This window comes from Triplophysa rosa, linkage group LG4 (genome assembly GCF_024868665.1).
Source record: "Triplophysa rosa linkage group LG4, Trosa_1v2, whole genome shotgun sequence".
In the NCBI taxonomy this organism is placed as follows: domain Eukaryota; kingdom Metazoa; phylum Chordata; class Actinopteri; order Cypriniformes; family Nemacheilidae; genus Triplophysa; species Triplophysa rosa.
Genome location: NC_079893.1, coordinates 13,030,335 through 13,048,442, shown reverse-complemented (window position 1 = coordinate 13,048,442; position 18,108 = coordinate 13,030,335). Strand labels below are relative to the sequence as shown.

Genomic DNA, 18,108 nt, shown 5'->3' with positions numbered 1-18,108 from the left:
TTCTAAAAAGGAAACAAATTAGTTGTTTTACTCATTTTAAGAGACCTGTCTTATTTTCTCTTGTATATTTAGTATTGCTTTTTAATAAAGAAAAAGTACTTATTATCCGAATACCCGATTAATCGATGGAAAAATCTGTAGAATACTCGATTAGTAAAAGAATCGATAGCTGCAGCCCTAATCTGCAGTGCTCTCTAAATTAAATACACATTTTTGAACAAAGCTCATGTTTTCTCGTGTTGTGTCACGTGTGTATTGTGAAAAGCTCTTACTTGTAAACAAACAGTAAACAGTGAACCACACGCCCATCAACAAGTTTTCTTCCTTCTGTTCTTCAAATGTATATTCCTGCAAACCCACGTCTCTGTGTCTGACAGGTAACGCGCATGTTGCGGTGTCTGACGAACAGGTCGCGCGGGTGCGCGCATATGCTTGATACGGATGCAAAAACGCAGAAAATCGAACCCGGTCCGAATTCTTTTATGACGGACGAAAATATCGGAGGCAGTGTGTAAATGTGATTGACACAACGTGAGGTCGTATTTATTTTTTAACGTGCGGAAATTTCGGACGCAAATTTCGGACTCAATGTGCAATGGGCTTTAGCCTACAAAAATACATCATCTCTGAGGTACTGGAATGTTAAAACAGGCTTTACTTACCTCTGCTTTAACACAGACTCTCGCCTTTGATGCAAATGAGGCTTAATGTAATCATGTCTGTGTATGTTGCAGGTTAGATTGCAGTACTCTCACTTACTGATTTGCTTGTGCACAGTCTAATGGCATTAATTTTGTTCCAAGACTAACGCAGTTGCCAGATAGACCAGCATGCAGGATGTGAATACTAACACAGTCCAGTAGAACAGCCCACCTCATCAGGCCACAGGGTGGACACTGTCCTCCTACATTTGTGTCTCCACTGGCATGCATTTAACACTTCATAAAATAGCTAAAAAGCTATTACTTTGGCACTTGATTTTTTCGTCAGAGAGCAAACTTTGTTGCATTGCTCTTTGTGCACATCATCAAAACAGGAAGGGAAATGGAAACATCTGCTTAAAGAGCATCCCCACAATTTCTTTCCAACGATTGAACACAGATCCTGTTATCTCGGAAAGGCTTCAGTAATCAAAAAACGTATCTAATCATTTGCTTTAAACTGTTTTGAATTGCACTGAGAGCTCTGCCTTCGTATATCTGCTGTGATTATACCCTAATCCAGCCCTGAGAAGAGCAAACCAGAGATGGATGCTTGCGAGGGGTGGGAATCAGCACAAATCTGGTATATCGATGTCCATGTTGTGATATGATAATATTGTGATCCTTCGTGATGTGATCGTGTAGATTTATATTCTTAGCCCATTCTGAGTTTTGTTATTTTGGTGAAATAAAAAGCACAGGTTCCCTTCACTTTTTTTTCACAGACAGCATGGGTGGATGCATAATTAGGGGTGCTCATATACTGTATTCACACAATATTTACAGAACATTTCATTTAATGGCGACTTACTTCCAGTTGATGCTTCATGTCCATTAGAATGTCATTGGATTGTGGATAGTGGGCATTAATATTATGCCTTAATATTTTCCCTGGCTGTGAGGTCGTGGTTACATCAGTCATTTCAGAGGTGCAGTGATTACAGACATTGTCTTTAGAATAATAGTACGCACTGATAAACCGTGGATAAGACCAGGGATGCTGGAAAGTGTTACGAGATTAAACAATGTGTTTTTTCAATTCATGTTTTTAGTTCATAGATGCCGTGTTGATGACAGTGAGGCCTAGTAGTGTAACATGACAGTCACAGTCATGCAGTCAGTTTAGTTTTGTTTACGGTCTCTGTCCATGTGTATAAACTCATTATCTTAATCTGCTTTCTATCAGACTCAAGTGTTCTCACGCTCCTGATGGGATTACACAGCTTGTCCCTGCTTTCACTTGTACAGTTGACTCTTACATTTGTGAAAGTTAACACAGGACTTAACCCGTTGTACAGTTTTGTCTTGTCTTTTAAGACATTTACACTAAGATATTTAGACGGTACAGTTCAAAAGTTTAGGATTACTTGAGTGAAACGTTCCTCTTGATTTTACCGTTTGATCAGAGGGAATATGCCTAAATGAGTTTTGTAGACCAAATTAAAATAAAACAAGTTTGTTTCTTATGTTACATAACTAAAATTTGATTTATTACAAATATTTTTGAAAGGGTGATATTGACTGAGTAATGAAGGGAAAGCAGGCCACAAGAGCCCAGTATAAATAGGAACGGGAATACTGTTCAAAAAGCATAACTCATGTGAATGTGAGACCTCATGAATTTGTGTGGTGGATACATATTCTAGGCAAAGGATGACAGATGTAACGTAATATTATAAAACATGCTTAAAATGGAAAGCTTAAAACATTCTTGAATGTGAGATGGACTTCTTTGGCAGTGATGCCCCCTGCAGGCCTTTTGTGGTTGTCGTCATTGTAATTGCTCATTTGTGGCAATATCTTATTAGGGTTTCTGAGATTTATATTGAATTCTTGAAATACATGCTTGAATACATTTTAAATGGCGTAAACCAGATATTACGTTCATCTGTCCTATTGTCCGTCCAGTGCATACTTTCCAATAGTCCAGTTAAGTGAATTGTCACATCCATAACAGAATTGTCAGTCACATACATAACAATCCATATTCCTCATAAATGGGCACATGAAAATTAAAATGTAACTATTTTGTGTTCTTGTGATCTATAAAGCCAGGACTTTACCGTTGATGCTAACTAGAGTAAATCTAATTCACAATTTTGTAGATTTGAAGTGGAACACAGTAAAACATTGGTTTGGTCTGGTTTGTGTTTGAATGACTGTTTTCTTGCATGCGTTTGATACTGTTGCCACAGTTTTGAGGCTAAACCTATTGTAGATTATACACTGCTAAGCAGGAGAGCTGCCCATTGTTTCAGTGCTGCTCGTATTGCATCGTTCCTAGAGTAGATGCAAATGTCTAATGTTTTATTTCATTCGCCTGAATAAAGAATAATGACATACTCCTTTTTAATACATTAAAAACAAAATCAGTATACTCAGTTCCAAATACATGCCTTTTATTGGCCTAAACAATTCATCCATACCTCTTTTCTCACGTATTTCTTGTCTCTCTTTTCATCTCTTTAGAATGCCAAATCCTTGTCCTCCTCAGACAGCCTAGCAAAGGTGCAGGAGGTAGCAAGCTGGCTTTTGGAAATGAACCAGGATCTGCTGTCTGGGGGCAGCGGCAGCAGGGCGGCCCAGCAGCAGAGGCAGAGGCCCGGGGCAGCAGGGGCAGGTAACGGCACCTCCGGCGGCCGCACAGCCCAGCCCCAGGCGGAGCACATGAACCAGGTGCAGGAGGAGTCGGAGCAGGAGGCGCAGGAACAGAGACGGGAGCCGGCCGAGGAAGAGGAGGAGGGCGGAAGAGAGCGTCTCAGGGAAGTGCAGGAGCCATGGCCGTCCGGAGGCGAGGCGGTGGAGGAGGGGCGCAGGAGCGAGGTGAACGGAGAAGAGAAGGGAGCACGGTGGATGTGGGAGCAGGAGCAGAGAAGACTGCGCAGACGACGTCACGGAGAGGAGGAGAACGAGGAGGAAGAGAACAATAACAGTGGGAGGGAGGGACAAGGCGGGGCCGGACTGCGTTCTGAGGAGGATGACGACCGGCCGGAGGATGAGGAGGAGGGGGAGGAGGAGGAAATGGACCAAGACAGTGATGAGTTTGAACATTCAGATGATAGTGGGAGGGAAGAGCAGGAGGAGGAGGCTGAAGAGGAGGAGGAAGACTGTGAAGAAGGCCTCCACTCCCTCAGGACCAGTATTTCGGACCATAATGATAATACAGACAAGTCTTCTGGACGACAGCACCAAAGCTCACACTCTTTTGAGAATAAGGTAAGCAAATTCAACATTTTCTGACTAGTACAAATGTAATTTTAGGATTTTAAGCTGTAATGCAGTGATTCTTCTTAGAAAGTGTTTATGAAGTAGCATGGCAAGTATCCAATGATCCCAGTTTTATGCTCTTGTATTATGGTGTTTGTCTCCCTCTACTGGGCATTTTACAACATTCAACTGACTTGCTTGGGTTTTGACAAGACCTCTTTGTTATGGTCAAGTAACATGTTTTCCTGAAACATTATCTTTGTTGGTCTTAGTTTGAACAACGTTCCTGTACAAAAAAAACAGTCCTTGCCTAATCTTAAAATCTGATCTCACCTTTAATGACCTGATGCATCAAATTTAAGCTTTTTAAAGTGAATGAGCAACTATACATTAACAGATTATAAAGTGATGTTCACGTTGGGTGGATTTTTTAATCATTGACATTTTTTAATTTATTCCACTAGTAGCGGGAAACATCAGAGACACGTGAGTGACCCGCACTGGTGCGCTGTTGACTATCAGTGATACGTGAATGACCCGCGCACTGGTGCGTCACGTTCACGTTCTACTAGTCATGTTCTACTAGTCTTTCCACATGAAATAACAACTAGAAGAAATTCCAAATGTGCAGGTCGCACATGCACAAGTACTTGTAAAAAATGCTCGCGCTGTCTCGAAAACTGGTCGCAAAATGCAACCATTTTGTCGCAGTCTGGAGCCCTGCCACACTTTCTACAATAACGTTTACTAATTTATAGGCAGAGGTGGGTAGAGTAGCCAAAATCTTTACTCAAGTAAAAGTACAAGTAACTAGAGAAATTGTTACTCAAGTAAAAGTCACTATTTTAAAAATTACTTGAGTAAAAGTTCATGTACTCTAAATGTACAATATCAACATTTTCTGAAATTTGTAAATGGGGTTTTTGGAACAGGTCAAATGCAGATAGAACCTTATAATTCTAAACAGAAAATGATTTTTCAGAATCAGAAGGTTCTTTCCGTAAAACATTAATTACAGCAATACACTTTCAAGTAACACAAACTATTTACATATCATTTTTGTTAAAACATAAAATTAGTGTTGTAATAATGTGTTGACATGTATAAAAAAAGTTACATTTACATACTTTTATTTCATATTTTAGGACAGATATAACTTTTTGTTAAAGTTAAGCATAAGAGGCAGTACTAAATGTTTTATCTAAATTGCAGATGTTAATTTTAGGTAGGTACTGTATATGATGGGTAATTTAACACATTATTTCAGGAACCATCAAGTTTCCGTGGGTTTAGACAGAAAGCAGCTACTGTAATCTGACCTAGACTTTATTCCACAGAAAGTAGGACAGGTAAAATTACTTTCTAGAGATGATTATGGCTGAAATCATCTGAAAACATGATTATGTTTATTGTTGTAACTGTTGACATTGTTGACTATTTGACCTTTAGAGCTTAATATTGTCAAATTTAAGGCATTAATCGCATTATGGGGGTGTATGTAAATACAGGAATTAGGAAACTATATGGAAGTAAAATAGAGACAAATGTGTTTGAAGCAAAAAGACGTGCTGAATAGCACTAACTGAAAAAAGATGCATTGTATTAACAGTGCTCGCATTTTAAGGTTCTGCAATTCAACATGGTTGCATATTTAAGCTGTGAATTTTTCAAATGGAAACATTTCACACACAGTTTCACCATTTAAAAATTAAATAATCAAAATTCACCTTTTAAATTTCATTTAAAAAAATTCAACTTGTTATAAAATACAAGCTTTAATATTCGACAGACAAGTTTCAGTCCATATAATTTCGGTTTAAAAATTCGCTTCCACAAATTTAGTGGTTCAAATTCGACTTGAAATTCAAAGTTTCACATCCGGGAATCCCAGGAGAAGCAATAGAGCGCCGATTCCGCCAATGCATGATCTCTACCTGCTGCCTGACCGCTTCACCAGCAGGCGGTGCAAGTCGGTTCTGACGAAGACCAAAGCAAGAAATGCAGATACTTTTTATATGTTTGCAGCACAGTCCACTCATCTGCTCGATTAAGTGAATTTATTTGATCTCATAGATCTCTTCTTATGCATCATGAAGAAAAAAGTTATTGTTTCTTGTACTGGCAGCTTAGCTCACCACTATCAGCCCTGGAACTGACATGGAGCACGGGGACAATTCCAGGTGGCCTGGAATCAGTGGACTAGTCATACATTTATAATATTAATTTAATTATTTAAATATCCTACCCGATCTACTAGTACTGCCTATCTATAGTAAGAGTTTATGTTTGTATTTGGCTTGCTATTTATACGCATTCATTACTTTTTACGTGCATATGATTACCCCCTTGGTTAAGATGGTGTGGGTTAAGTCGGTATGTACATAAAAAGTGCACGCAAAACACATGCGAAAAATCACGCAAAAGATCATTTCTGTAGCTCGCCAAATGCAAACAAATAATGGTTTGAGTTTCGAGGATGAGAAAAATTGTATATGTTACAGTGAATTACTGAATCATACTGTGTTTGATTGAGTTTGACTGAGTTTTTTAAATAAAATAAGCTAATTGCATGAAGCTATTTGAATGACACATGCAATGGTATCTGAATAAATGTGCCAGAAAACAAGACAACAAGATTTTAAAGCATTACATTAGTTACATAACACCATCACAATAAACTTAACATTTAAATTCAAATAAAACATTTTATTTCGGTTTAAAACTAAATAGGAAAATAGCAATAATTATACATTTTAAACAGACAATAGTAGTAGGCTAACTGAAATAGTAGTGCAAACAGATGTAAGAACAAGCCATGAGCAATTTTTCATCAGAACGTAAAATAATCTACAATATAAATAACAGTCTTTTCTTAAAAACGTAATTGTAAAATATTTAGTAAATGTAGGATATAAATGTAACTTAAACAAACGAATAACTACACCACTTAAAAGAGAAATATCAATGGAAATAATTATGCCTATACTTTTCATCTGAAATCTCAGAACGCAAACAAAATAAAGCCAATTATAGCCTATTGTATGAACGAATGAATAAAAAACAAACTGAAATACTGCAACAATAAAGACACCTATACCTAGTTCTGGTATTATGTGAGAAATACGGCGGGACATGCTAAAATTCTTATCGTGTCATTTTGTGCTTTTTGCATTCATATTTAGGGCTCTTCCGCATTTCTATAGCCTACGGTTATTAAAAAGGTGTAGGCTGTACTAATTTTAGTCATCTGGTCTGAAGATTAAGCAACATTAAGCATTTTAGCACGGTACACCGGCCGTGATGGCGTGGTCCGTGGACGCTAAAGGGACAGAGTAGGCTAAAGGCACTTAGCAAATCTTGCAAGCTTATAACGTTTTTGTTCCACCATGCCACCATACATGTTGTGGATATTCATTTAAATGTTTAGCTTAAGTTTAAAGAGGGTATATTTGATCATTTAACTGAACTGTACACATACATTTTAGACACGTACATTACGTGTTTCTCCAACGTGGTTTCAGTGTATTTCTGTCATTTAAAATGTATAAATTTAACAATATGTTGACTTATTATGTGAGCATATAGATTAAAAATTATTATACCAAATCGTAATTTCGTTTGATATGTTATAGTATTGGGTAAGCTAATTAAAAAGAAAGGCTATAGTCTAATATAAAAGTATACGAAATACAATGCGCCAAACAGCAACATCTACAGATAGTTGTGTATATTGCCATGGAGCACTCGTATTGTTTTCTGACCAGTAATTAAATATATTTTTCACTGCTCGGTCATGCAAACTGACTTGTATTGAGGTGTATGTTAGAGAGGTCCTCATGTGTCCCAGCGGCTTCGGGTCTAAAACTTTGACAAAATATGCCTTGGGCACAGGTCGTGTCCGATATGGCATCAAGTCTCTGGTAATTTATAATGAATGTGCTTTTACCAATCGCCCCGAAAGACACAAATTAATTACATTTTATGGTTAGGTAAACAACAAATATTTGTTACGCCAAACTTTACAAGACATAATTAGGTTAATATACCGTGAGTGATTGACATTTTAGCATTTAATGAACAGACAGCAACTCAAGCAATTAGCGTGTAGTCATGCTCGCATGTTCGTGTGTGGCACATTATTGGGAAACGCACACAGCATGCAACAAAAGTTTTTATCTTTGCTCGTATAGATCCTAACGCCGTGAGGTATCTTGCTTGGCTGCAGGCTGCACAAGACGTTTCGGGTCTAGTCGGGTTCTAAAGAAAGTGCTGACTATTTTTATCTGGTCTATTTTATCTGGCCTGCTCAAGAAGTTCGCTTGGCTAAAATATCAGTTTTTCTGTCTCGTATTAACAAACGAACATTTCCACAATTCCACAACATTAAATTAAAACAAGATCATGCGAAGAAAATAAAAAGAATGTTTATTGAGATTGCAGCTACGTCATCTAAACAGAAGCACATTGGAGAGTACGCTTAAAATCAGAGCATTTGTCAATAAACTCCTAGTTGAGATCTCAGTTATTTGACCGCTTCAAACAGTACATGTCCTGTAAATGCTGATGATGCATAGTATTTATGTGAACACGATGTGCTGAAGTAAAAAATAACTTAATTCCTTGAAGCCAGAGCAGGAAACCTAACATTTCTGATGTTCATGATGCATAAGAAGAGCTCTATGAGGTCAAATAAATTCACTTAATCGAGCAGATGAGTGGACTGTGCTGCAAATATATAAAAAGTATCTGCATTTCTTGCTTTGGTCTTCGTCAGAACTGACTTGCACCACCTGCTGGTGAAGCGGTCAGGCAGCAGGTAGAGATCATGCATTGGCGGAATCGGCGCTCTATTGCTTTTCCTGGGATTCCCGGATGTGAAACTTTGAATTTCAAGTCAAATTTGAACCACTGAATTTGTGGAAGCGAATTTTTAAACCGAAGTTATATGGACTGAAAATTGTTTGTCGAATATTAAAGCTTGTATTTTATAACAAGTTGAATTTTTTAAATGAAATTTAAAAGGTGAATTTTGATTATTTAATTTTTAAACGGTGAAACTGTGTGTGAAATGTTTCCATTTGAAAAATTCACAGCTTAAATATGCAACCATGTTGAATTGCAGAACCTTAAAATGCGAGCACTGTTAATACAATGCATCTTTTTTCAGTTAGTGCTATTCAGCACGTCTTTTTGCTTCAAACGCATTTGTCTCTATTTTACTTCCATAAAACTAGCCCTGTTGGCTAGTGTTGTGTCTATAAATAAACTCCTTAACAAATTCTAAAACAAAACAGAAAAAATACTGTAGTTTGAGCTGCTCTCCTTGACAAGAGTATCAATAAAACAGTCAACCTTGAGGTTTCTTTTGAACATTGTTTTGCATTGCGCTGTTTCACTGAGGAGCCCGGCCACAAAAAAGGATGATCCTGATTGGACCTCTTGTGTGTATTCAAAGTGCTGATTGGCTCGCAGATAGAACCTTATAGAACCAAATTATAATTTGATTTTGTAGATGGAACTTTTTTCTAAAAAAGTCCGAAAATGTACACATTTAATAAAACAAACATGACATAATGTAAATAAGTTGCCACAGAATAAGAATATGTGAATAACTCAATTTTGACAAAATGTGAGATAGAACCTTATAATTCTAAGGTGACGAAATGTCTCTGTGGTTTTGCGTCCATTCTTTGGAAGTCAGTGGTGGCCAGTGTTGTTTGGTTACCTACGTTCTTATCTCTAAATATACTTTTTTACATTTTTTCTCCAGGGAATGTGAGTGAAAAGCCTCCAGATATCATCTGGGGTGTCGAACAGCTTTTTATATTATCCAGCAGACTGTCTTTTGTAACTTGTCACTGACCTCTAGAGAAAAGTGTTAGTGTTGAGCTTCATTTGACTGGACTGGTTCACTGTATATGACTGAAACTTTGCTGGAGATGTGAGAGGGTGTGAAGATACTCTCACAAGTGTATGTGTGTGTCATTTGATTTTGATGAGTTCAGACAAAAAGGTGATTTCTAAAGTCTGTTTGGTTGAAAGGACCATTACTGACGTGACGGTACAGTCTGTCTCTCCAGCCAATGTCGTCATTCTGTACTCTGCATAATTAATGCTAGAAAGTGACACGTATCTGTACGCAAGACACGTCTAGCCAAATTTTATTGGCCCCAGTGATGGCTTACCATGTGTAAACATTCAGGTTGTCATTCAGACAAATTACAGTGATACAATTCCCCTGACACTCCAGGAATGTGTGTATGTTTTTTTTGCCTGCACAGTTTTTTTACACCTGCACAGTTTCGTTCATGCGTTGTTATTCATCATCAACTTGAATCAAAAGGCATATTGGCTGTGTTTCAAAGCAAAGAGGAAAGATGGTTCAAATGAACTGAGGTAGAGAAGTAAAAGGGGAGGGAATGCAAGAGCGCCGACCCTCCTCATCCTCGTCGCTGTGCCTCATGAAGCACAGAGCTGACAAGCCTGTCATTGCGCTGACAGAAAACGACCTACAAATCCTTTTCGCCGCTTCTCTCCATGACCGAAAAGATTGGCCATGGGAAATCGCAGTATAAAGAAGGTTGCGCTGGTACTGGTGAGTGAACCCCTACAGAGAACATCTTATCTGTGTGAAGAGTGTCTCGTTCGTATTTTAACCGCTGTGTTTTTTGAATGAGAATGCGGTGTGTTTATCTGATCGTGGGAGTCACAGTGAGGCTGAAGTTGAGGGAACGGTGTAGGACGCCTGGAGTGTGCCCTTTGAAAGGGTCGTAAGTGTTTTTGTTCAACTCCATATTAGCTCGGTCTCAATGTAGCTAGATGCCGCCTTAGTAGGGAAGGGTTGTTTTTGTTTCTGTTTCTAAATGTTATGCGAGTTGTCTGACAGTAATTCAGGTCAACTCACGACTGCACTGCAAAAAATGACTTTCTTACTTAGTCTTTTTTTCTTGTTTTCCAGTAAAAGTGTCTAAACATTCTTGAATCAAGAAGCATTTTCTTGATGAGCAAACTGACCTAAGAAATTAAGATTAAAAATATGAAATTTCAGTGAATTTGTGCTTAAAACAAGCAAACAAATCTGCCAATGGGGTAAGAAAAATAATCTTGAATTGAGTGACTAAGAAAAAGGTAAACCTTAATTCAAGATTAATTTTCTTATCCCATTGGCAGATGTTTTTGCTTCTTTTAAGCACAAATTCACTGAAATTTAATATTTTTTGACTAAAAACTAGACTTATTCTCTTAGGTCATTTTGCTCATCAAGAAAATGCATCTTGATTCAAGAATTTGTAGACATTTTAAGTAAGAAAGTCATTTTTTGCACTGTACTCCATTCCGAAAACTTTCCCCATGTCCTTATGCTTTAAACTGTATTTTTAGGAATCATCAGTGCATTCAAAATTCCGCTGGCCCTATGGTGCACCAGAATGCTTTCTAGGCATCCCACTCAGTTTTTAGACATCGTGTATGTATACCGCATATTGCCATAATTTTGCCAAACATCTTTCATATCATGGTTTTGCATCTGTTGTGTCTCGTAGACTCAGTGATGCGTAACGTATCTGTGGCTGGTGTCCTATTCCCCTTGGCTAATCAAGATTTCATTAAGAACTTGAATAGGGAATGCTGACCCTTTATAAATGAGATCACACCAAATTATTTTTCTTGAGGAAATGTTGTTCCAGGCTTTTTTATTTCGGGGTGGGAATTACGCATTCAGGGCATTTCGCAATATGCTAATGTTGAGCTCTTGAAAAGGCCATGATAGAAGTAACAATGGTATTAATGCTGAATTTGTATTCAAAGGCAACATCCTGTAACTGATAGTGTTTTCTTTAAGCTCAGAGATGATTGAATTCCCTCATGCAGTGTAAGACAACTGAATGAAGAACATAAACACAGAGCGGTTCTGTTGAATTTTCTGATCTCGTGTCAATCCCTGAAGTTTGAGTCTTGATCTCAAGGTTACATTTTGCAGGAATGAATAATTGAACATGGAAGAAGTGGTTCCACATAGTGGAGATAACTTCTTCTCTCATACTTATGTTTTCACTTTCTGCCTTGGTCCTGATTAGCAACATTGATTAAAATAGATTTTACAAGTCACTTTTCAGGCGTGTAAAATTAGTTACATTTCTAACATGCCATTTTCGTTCTCAATGTGCAATTTTAATTCAAAATTTTATGGCATTATATAATGCCAGTGCATTTTTCAAGAATGTGGTCATAATATACTGTTCATATATGTGAAAATAGAACTTAAAATGAGTTGTTCACACACTTACTGCACAAGAGAAAAACATTACTCGACTTTGAACCAGTGACTTTGCAGTTCGAGATGCTTAACTTGTTGGAAGGAAATTGTACATTCGTGGCCAAAAGTTTTGAGAATGACACAAATATTAATTTTCAGTGATTTTTATGTTTTTGTCAGATGTTACTATGGTATACTGAAGTATAATTACAAGCATTTCATAAGTGTCAAAGGCTTTTATTGACAATTACATTACGTTTACGCAAAGACTCAATATTTGCAGTGTTGACCCTTCTTTTTCAAGACCTCTGCAATTCGCCCGGGCATGCTGTCAATCAACTTCTGGGCCACATCCTCACTGATGGCAGCCCATTCTTGAATAATCAATGCTTGGAGTTTGCCAGAATTTGTAGGTTTTGTTTGTCCACCCGCCTCTTGAGGATTGACCACAAGTTCTCAATGGTATTAAGGTCCGGTGAGTTTTCTTGCCATGGACCCAAAATGTTGATGTTTTGGTCCCCGAGCCACTTAGTTATTACTTTTGCCTTATGGCAAGGTGCTCCATTATGCTGGAAAAGGCATTGCTCATCACCAAACTGTACTTGGATGGTTGGGAGAAGTTGCTTTCTGAGGATGTTTTTCTACCATTCTTTGTTCATGGCTGTGTTCTTAGGCAAAATTGTGAGGGAGCCCACTCCCTAGGCTGAGAAGCAACCCCACACATGAATGGTCTCAGGATGCTTTACTGTTGGCATGACACAGGACTGATTGTAGCGCTCACCTTTTCTTCTCCGGACAATCTTTTTTCCGGATGCACCAAACAATCGGAAAGGGGATTCATCAGAGAAAATGACTTTACCCCAGTCCTCAGCAGTCCAATCCCTGTACCTTTTGCAGAATATCAGTCTGTCCCTGATGTTTTTCCTAGAGAGAAGTGGCTTCTTTTCTGCCCTTCTTGACACCAGGCCATCCTCAAAAAGTCTTGGCCTCACTGTGCGTGCAGATGCACTCACACCTGCCTGCTGCCATTCCTGAGCAAGCTCTGCACTGGTGGTGCCCCGATCTCACAGCTGAATCAACTGTAGAAGACGATCCTGGCACTTGCTGGACTTTCTTGGGCGCCCTGAAGCCTTCTTCACAACAATTGAACCTCTCTCCTTGAAGTTTCTGATGATCCGATAAATGGTTGATGTACAGTAGGTGCAATCTTACTAGCAGCAATAGCCGTGCCTGTGAATCCCTTTTTGTGCAAAGCAATGATGACTGCACGTGTTTCCTTTCAGGTAACCATGGTTAACAGAGCAAGAACAATGATTTCCAGCACCACCCTCCTTTTAAAGCTTCCAGTCTGTAATGCTGATTGAATTAGAATAACAGAGTGATCTCCAGCCTTGTCCTCCTCAACACTCTCACCTGTGTTAACCAGAGAATCACTGACATGATGTCAGCTGGTCTTTTTATGGCAGGGTTGAAATGGAAGGTACATGTTTTTTTGGACTAAGTTCATTTTCATGGCAAAGAGGTACTTCACAATAAAATTCAATTCCTCTGATCACTCTTTATAACATTCTGGAGTATATGCAATTCGCCATCATAAAAACTGAGGCAGCAGACTTTGTGAAAATTAATATTTGTGTCATTCTCAAAACATTTGGCCACGGCTGTATGTTTGCACCTGCTGCCTTACTGAATGCTTTAGAAATGTTTGGCATGCCTTATGTGAGTGACACTGGTGTAAGCAGGCTGCCAAGTTAACTTTATAAAATGCTAATGGTGAGTGACTTGAGTGAATTTATTAGGCAAGAAACTGCCTTTAGATTATTTTTAAAACAGGTTTCCCTTGTTTTTTGCAGCGTTGTACTTGCATTGCAGTTTAACGTAAACCATGTGAATTAAATAAGGAGTTCTAAAATGAATGTGTAAGAATTTTTTTAAGTCCCCGTGAACCGGAAGTTGTTATAGTTTTTACTTCTGTATTTTGACGCATTTCTGAGTGAAATGGAATTTCTAATGAGAAAAATAGTGGGCGTGGCTTTCGTCTTTCTCTGCGATTTGATTGGATGTATAAAAACAGCCGTTGCATTTTGAAATGGAACTGGCAGCAGACTGACAGTTGAAGGAGAGGAGTTAACGGATGCTCTGCCCAAGCCGTCTAACATACGTCATTTAAGGATAGTCATTACATTACAGGAACGCAGTGCATTTTCAGATTATAATTAAAGATTATAAGGGCACACGAATTTTACAAAGAGGATGACCCACATTGATAAACTATTTACAATAAACGCTGCAATATTTCATTACATTACAGGCATTGTCATTTATTATTTCACTGGAACTTTAAATAAAAGTGAGCAGCCTTTTGACCACTAACTTACCATTAACTGTATCAAGGACACCGAATTTAGATTCTGTTGATCCCGCACAGAGAACATTGCATGTTTTGTAGCTTTATGTTGAGATTTCTTTCTCCATTATGACATTTATGGCATGTGAGCTATTGTTTCACACTTTTGTCTTCAGAATGTTATTCAATGCCCTGAAATCATAGGGTCCACGGATGCCATCTTTATAACAGCATCCCAGAGGTTTTTGTTTAAATGTTTAAATGGGAAAGTGTGGTGGATGCTTGCATTTTTCAGTTTTCTACGTTTGACTTGCATGCACTGTACTTACTGTTAAGTGTTTAGTGTCTCTTTAGTTGTCACTTTTTTATGCCGCCACAATGCACTGTTTAATTTTCAACATTGATTCTGTCCAAATTATGTTTCCTGCAGTTTATAGTATAACTTTTAGGCATAGATTCACTAACTGCTTCACTGGTTCACTAACTGCTTTCTAATACCCTGAAAGTCACCATGCAATCAAACACGAAAATTGTAAAAGTGTTTTACACATTGTTGCAGTGATTATTATAAATGACTTATCCATGCACACCATTATTTTTTTTTAATTCATTTGCACTTGTAATCTTCAGTCAAAAACGTTAAACTCCTCTCCCCCTCTCAACAACAACTCTTCACCACATGACGTCAGCAACAAAAAAAGAGGTAGGACTATACTATCTGTCCAATGGCCAGGCATTTTTAGCCCTCCCCTGCAGGCCCAATTTACAACAAACCAATCAAAAAGGGAAGGGCAAAATAAAGCCCTGCCCTACATTTTTATTTTTATTTCAGAAGCCGTTTCACGCGGATACACGTCACAATACGGAAAAGAAGACAATCGCAACTTCCGTTTCATGGTGACTTTAATGAGGGAAGACTTTCTGTTCTCTGAAATCCCTTGCGTTTGTCTTTATCATGAATGTTTTATTTAAATTCTGAAGTGTAATTAACTCAAACTTGTGTGTCTGTTGAGATTCTGTTCTCAGATTATGATGTGGCAGATTAAGGTGCAGACGCATCTAGGTTTCCCATCAGAATGGGATGTCATTCTTATGCGTTGAGATGAAATGCGCTCCCTCAGTTATGTGAATCATATGCCCGAGCCTCTTATATCTGTGCCGAACAGCCTAGATTTTATGGTTTCAAACAGACTGTTGAATCACAATATGAGTAAACAGTTTGAAAAATGACCAAGCTGGAAAAATAATGCCCACGAGACAAGGCCTCCTTAATATTCTCTAGTTAAACATGTTTTAGAAATTGACTCTCCCTCTGTCTCCCCACAGAACACTATTTTTTAAAAATTTTTTATTAAAGTGGAAGTTCACACAAAAATCAACTTTTGTGTGATTTTTTTTTACTCATCCAAATGACGTTAAACATGTTTAGAGATCTTCCGGCGTCTTCGGAGCACAAATAGAGATATTTAGGTGACATCCAAGAGATGTCCAGGCCTCCTCATAGACATCATGGTGTCAGTTTTTTCCAAGGTCCAGAAAAGTACTAAAGACTTTAAATTGGTCCATCCGCACATAGTGGATCAGATGAATTTTTTTGAAGCGACGAGAAAGCTTTATGTGCGAAAAACAAACCAAAATACCGACTTTAATCGATATATTCTCCTGTCTTATCAGTGTATGGGGCGGGTTCACGAGAGTACTTCGTCTTAAAGACGATGTCTTTAGTACTTTTCTGGACCTTGACAACAACTTACACCATGGTTTCAATGAGGAGGCCTGGAAAGCTCTCGGATGTCACCTAAATATCTTTATTTGTGCTCCGAAGACGCAGGAAGTTCTCTAAACATGTTTAACGTCATGTGGGTGAGTAAAAAATCACACAAAGTTGATTTTTGGATGAACTATCCCTTTAATGTAAATCTTTATTTCTGTCCACCTTTCCATTCCTCGTGTTTAAAAAGCCTTTGGTAGTTAGTTTGTAATTAGTGTTTCCCAGACTGTCAGCTGTTATCATTGAAAATTCATCCGAAAGAATTTTCAATGCGTGTCCCAGAGTAAATGTGATTGTAGTGTTGTAGCGCTATTTGACTGGCCCAGAAAATATGATCAAAACAAGCTGCTTATAGTCACACTTTAGTTCCACAGCCATGGTTAAACTGTGCTTGTTTTCCATGATTTTGCTGTCTGAGATGAAGTTTTGGGATCTATTAAAGATTTATTCCATAAGCAGTTTTTAGTCACTTACAGTGACATGATCCATGACATCCTATTGCCGTTACCTTGAAACTTGTCCTTTTGGCGATGCTCCAAATGTTGTAGCAGAAATGCTTGTATGGAGAAAATCACTTTGTTGATGTTGATGCTGTCTTTAATATATCAACCATCTTGATAAAAACGTATACCTTGTAATACTTTTTGCCTTATGTTCAAGTGTTAAAAGTCTTTGCTAAGATGTTATACAGATTTGGATAAGATTATTAATGCTATAGCTTGCTTTTAGCTTTTATTCAATATCTCACCACATTATACACCAACCATAAAGGACAAAAATGGCATCTTGGATGCCAGTTGTTTGAAGATTAGGAATGCCAAGTGTGTTTAAATAGCCTGTCTTACTTCAAAAATGCTCTTCAAAGAAGGGAAGATGAAATGGACATGATATCTCTCTGATGTTTTTGGGTTCCTGTCGTAACTGAGGTGATGTTCAGCCTCAGCTGTCGTCTTTAATATGTCTAATATCAGAAAGGGATTGCAGCATCAAAAGATTTACTTCTGTGATCTGTTCTCAGATGTGTATTTACAGAGCCATGAAACACTCGCTGCCCTCTGACCTGTATGATGAGATTCGCTCGAGGGCTGTGTCCTCTACATGATGTTTATAGAGAAATCTACACTCAAGTCATTTTCACTTCCTGTGTTTGCTGGGTTTCTTCTTTATCTTTGGCCTTGAGTTCTGTCTTGAAAAATGTATAAAATCACTGAAGAATTACTGAGATAAATGTTTTAAGTTACTTGACACAAGAAGCTCAAAGCAATGTCAGGGATAAGTTAAAGGTGCTGTTTGTGATATTATGAGGATCTTTTGACAGAAATGCAGTATAATATACATGTCTTAGCATTATGTTTTTACTACCTTAGAAGGAGCTATTTTTATCTACATACATTGCGGGTCCCCTTACATGGTATTCGGCATGTTGTTGTTTCTACAGTGGCCCTAAACGGACAAACTGCTCTACGTGTCTGTAAATACGTTATCTCCTTTGGCAAATAATATATAAAACGTGATGACATCTTTGTCAACCACCGTATGCTTCGAAAAGGAGGAGTGAGTGGTGGAGTGAGCCGTTGATTGCAATTCACAGCCTCACTGCTAGATGCCACTAAAGCCTCCACATTGCACCTTTAATAATGGCTGGCTGTCCAAATGGGGCATTTTTTTCAGTTATTGAAACTTCTGTTATACTGAAATCCGTTTTGTTTGTGTAATGCTACATCCATTCCAGTTAGTGTCAGTATAAGTCTACTATAAGCCCACTGCTATACCAGCCAGTGCCCCATAAACCAATATTACCAATTGCACCGTAAGCTGGTCAATATTA

General features: G+C 38.1%; 1 protein-coding gene across 1 annotated transcript in view; it reads left to right on the top strand.

Annotated features, from left to right (window-relative positions):
• The window catches only part of fbxw7 (F-box and WD repeat domain containing 7), a 167,003-nt gene that overhangs the window by 72,658 nt on the left and 76,237 nt on the right, over window positions 1–18,108 (top strand). The window contains exon 3 of the mRNA XM_057331100.1: window positions 3,171–3,917. Within this exon, the coding sequence (XP_057187083.1) occupies window positions 3,240–3,917 (678 nt within the window). The 5' untranslated portion in view covers window positions 3,171–3,239. The remainder of the gene's footprint in view (window positions 1–3,170; window positions 3,918–18,108) is intronic.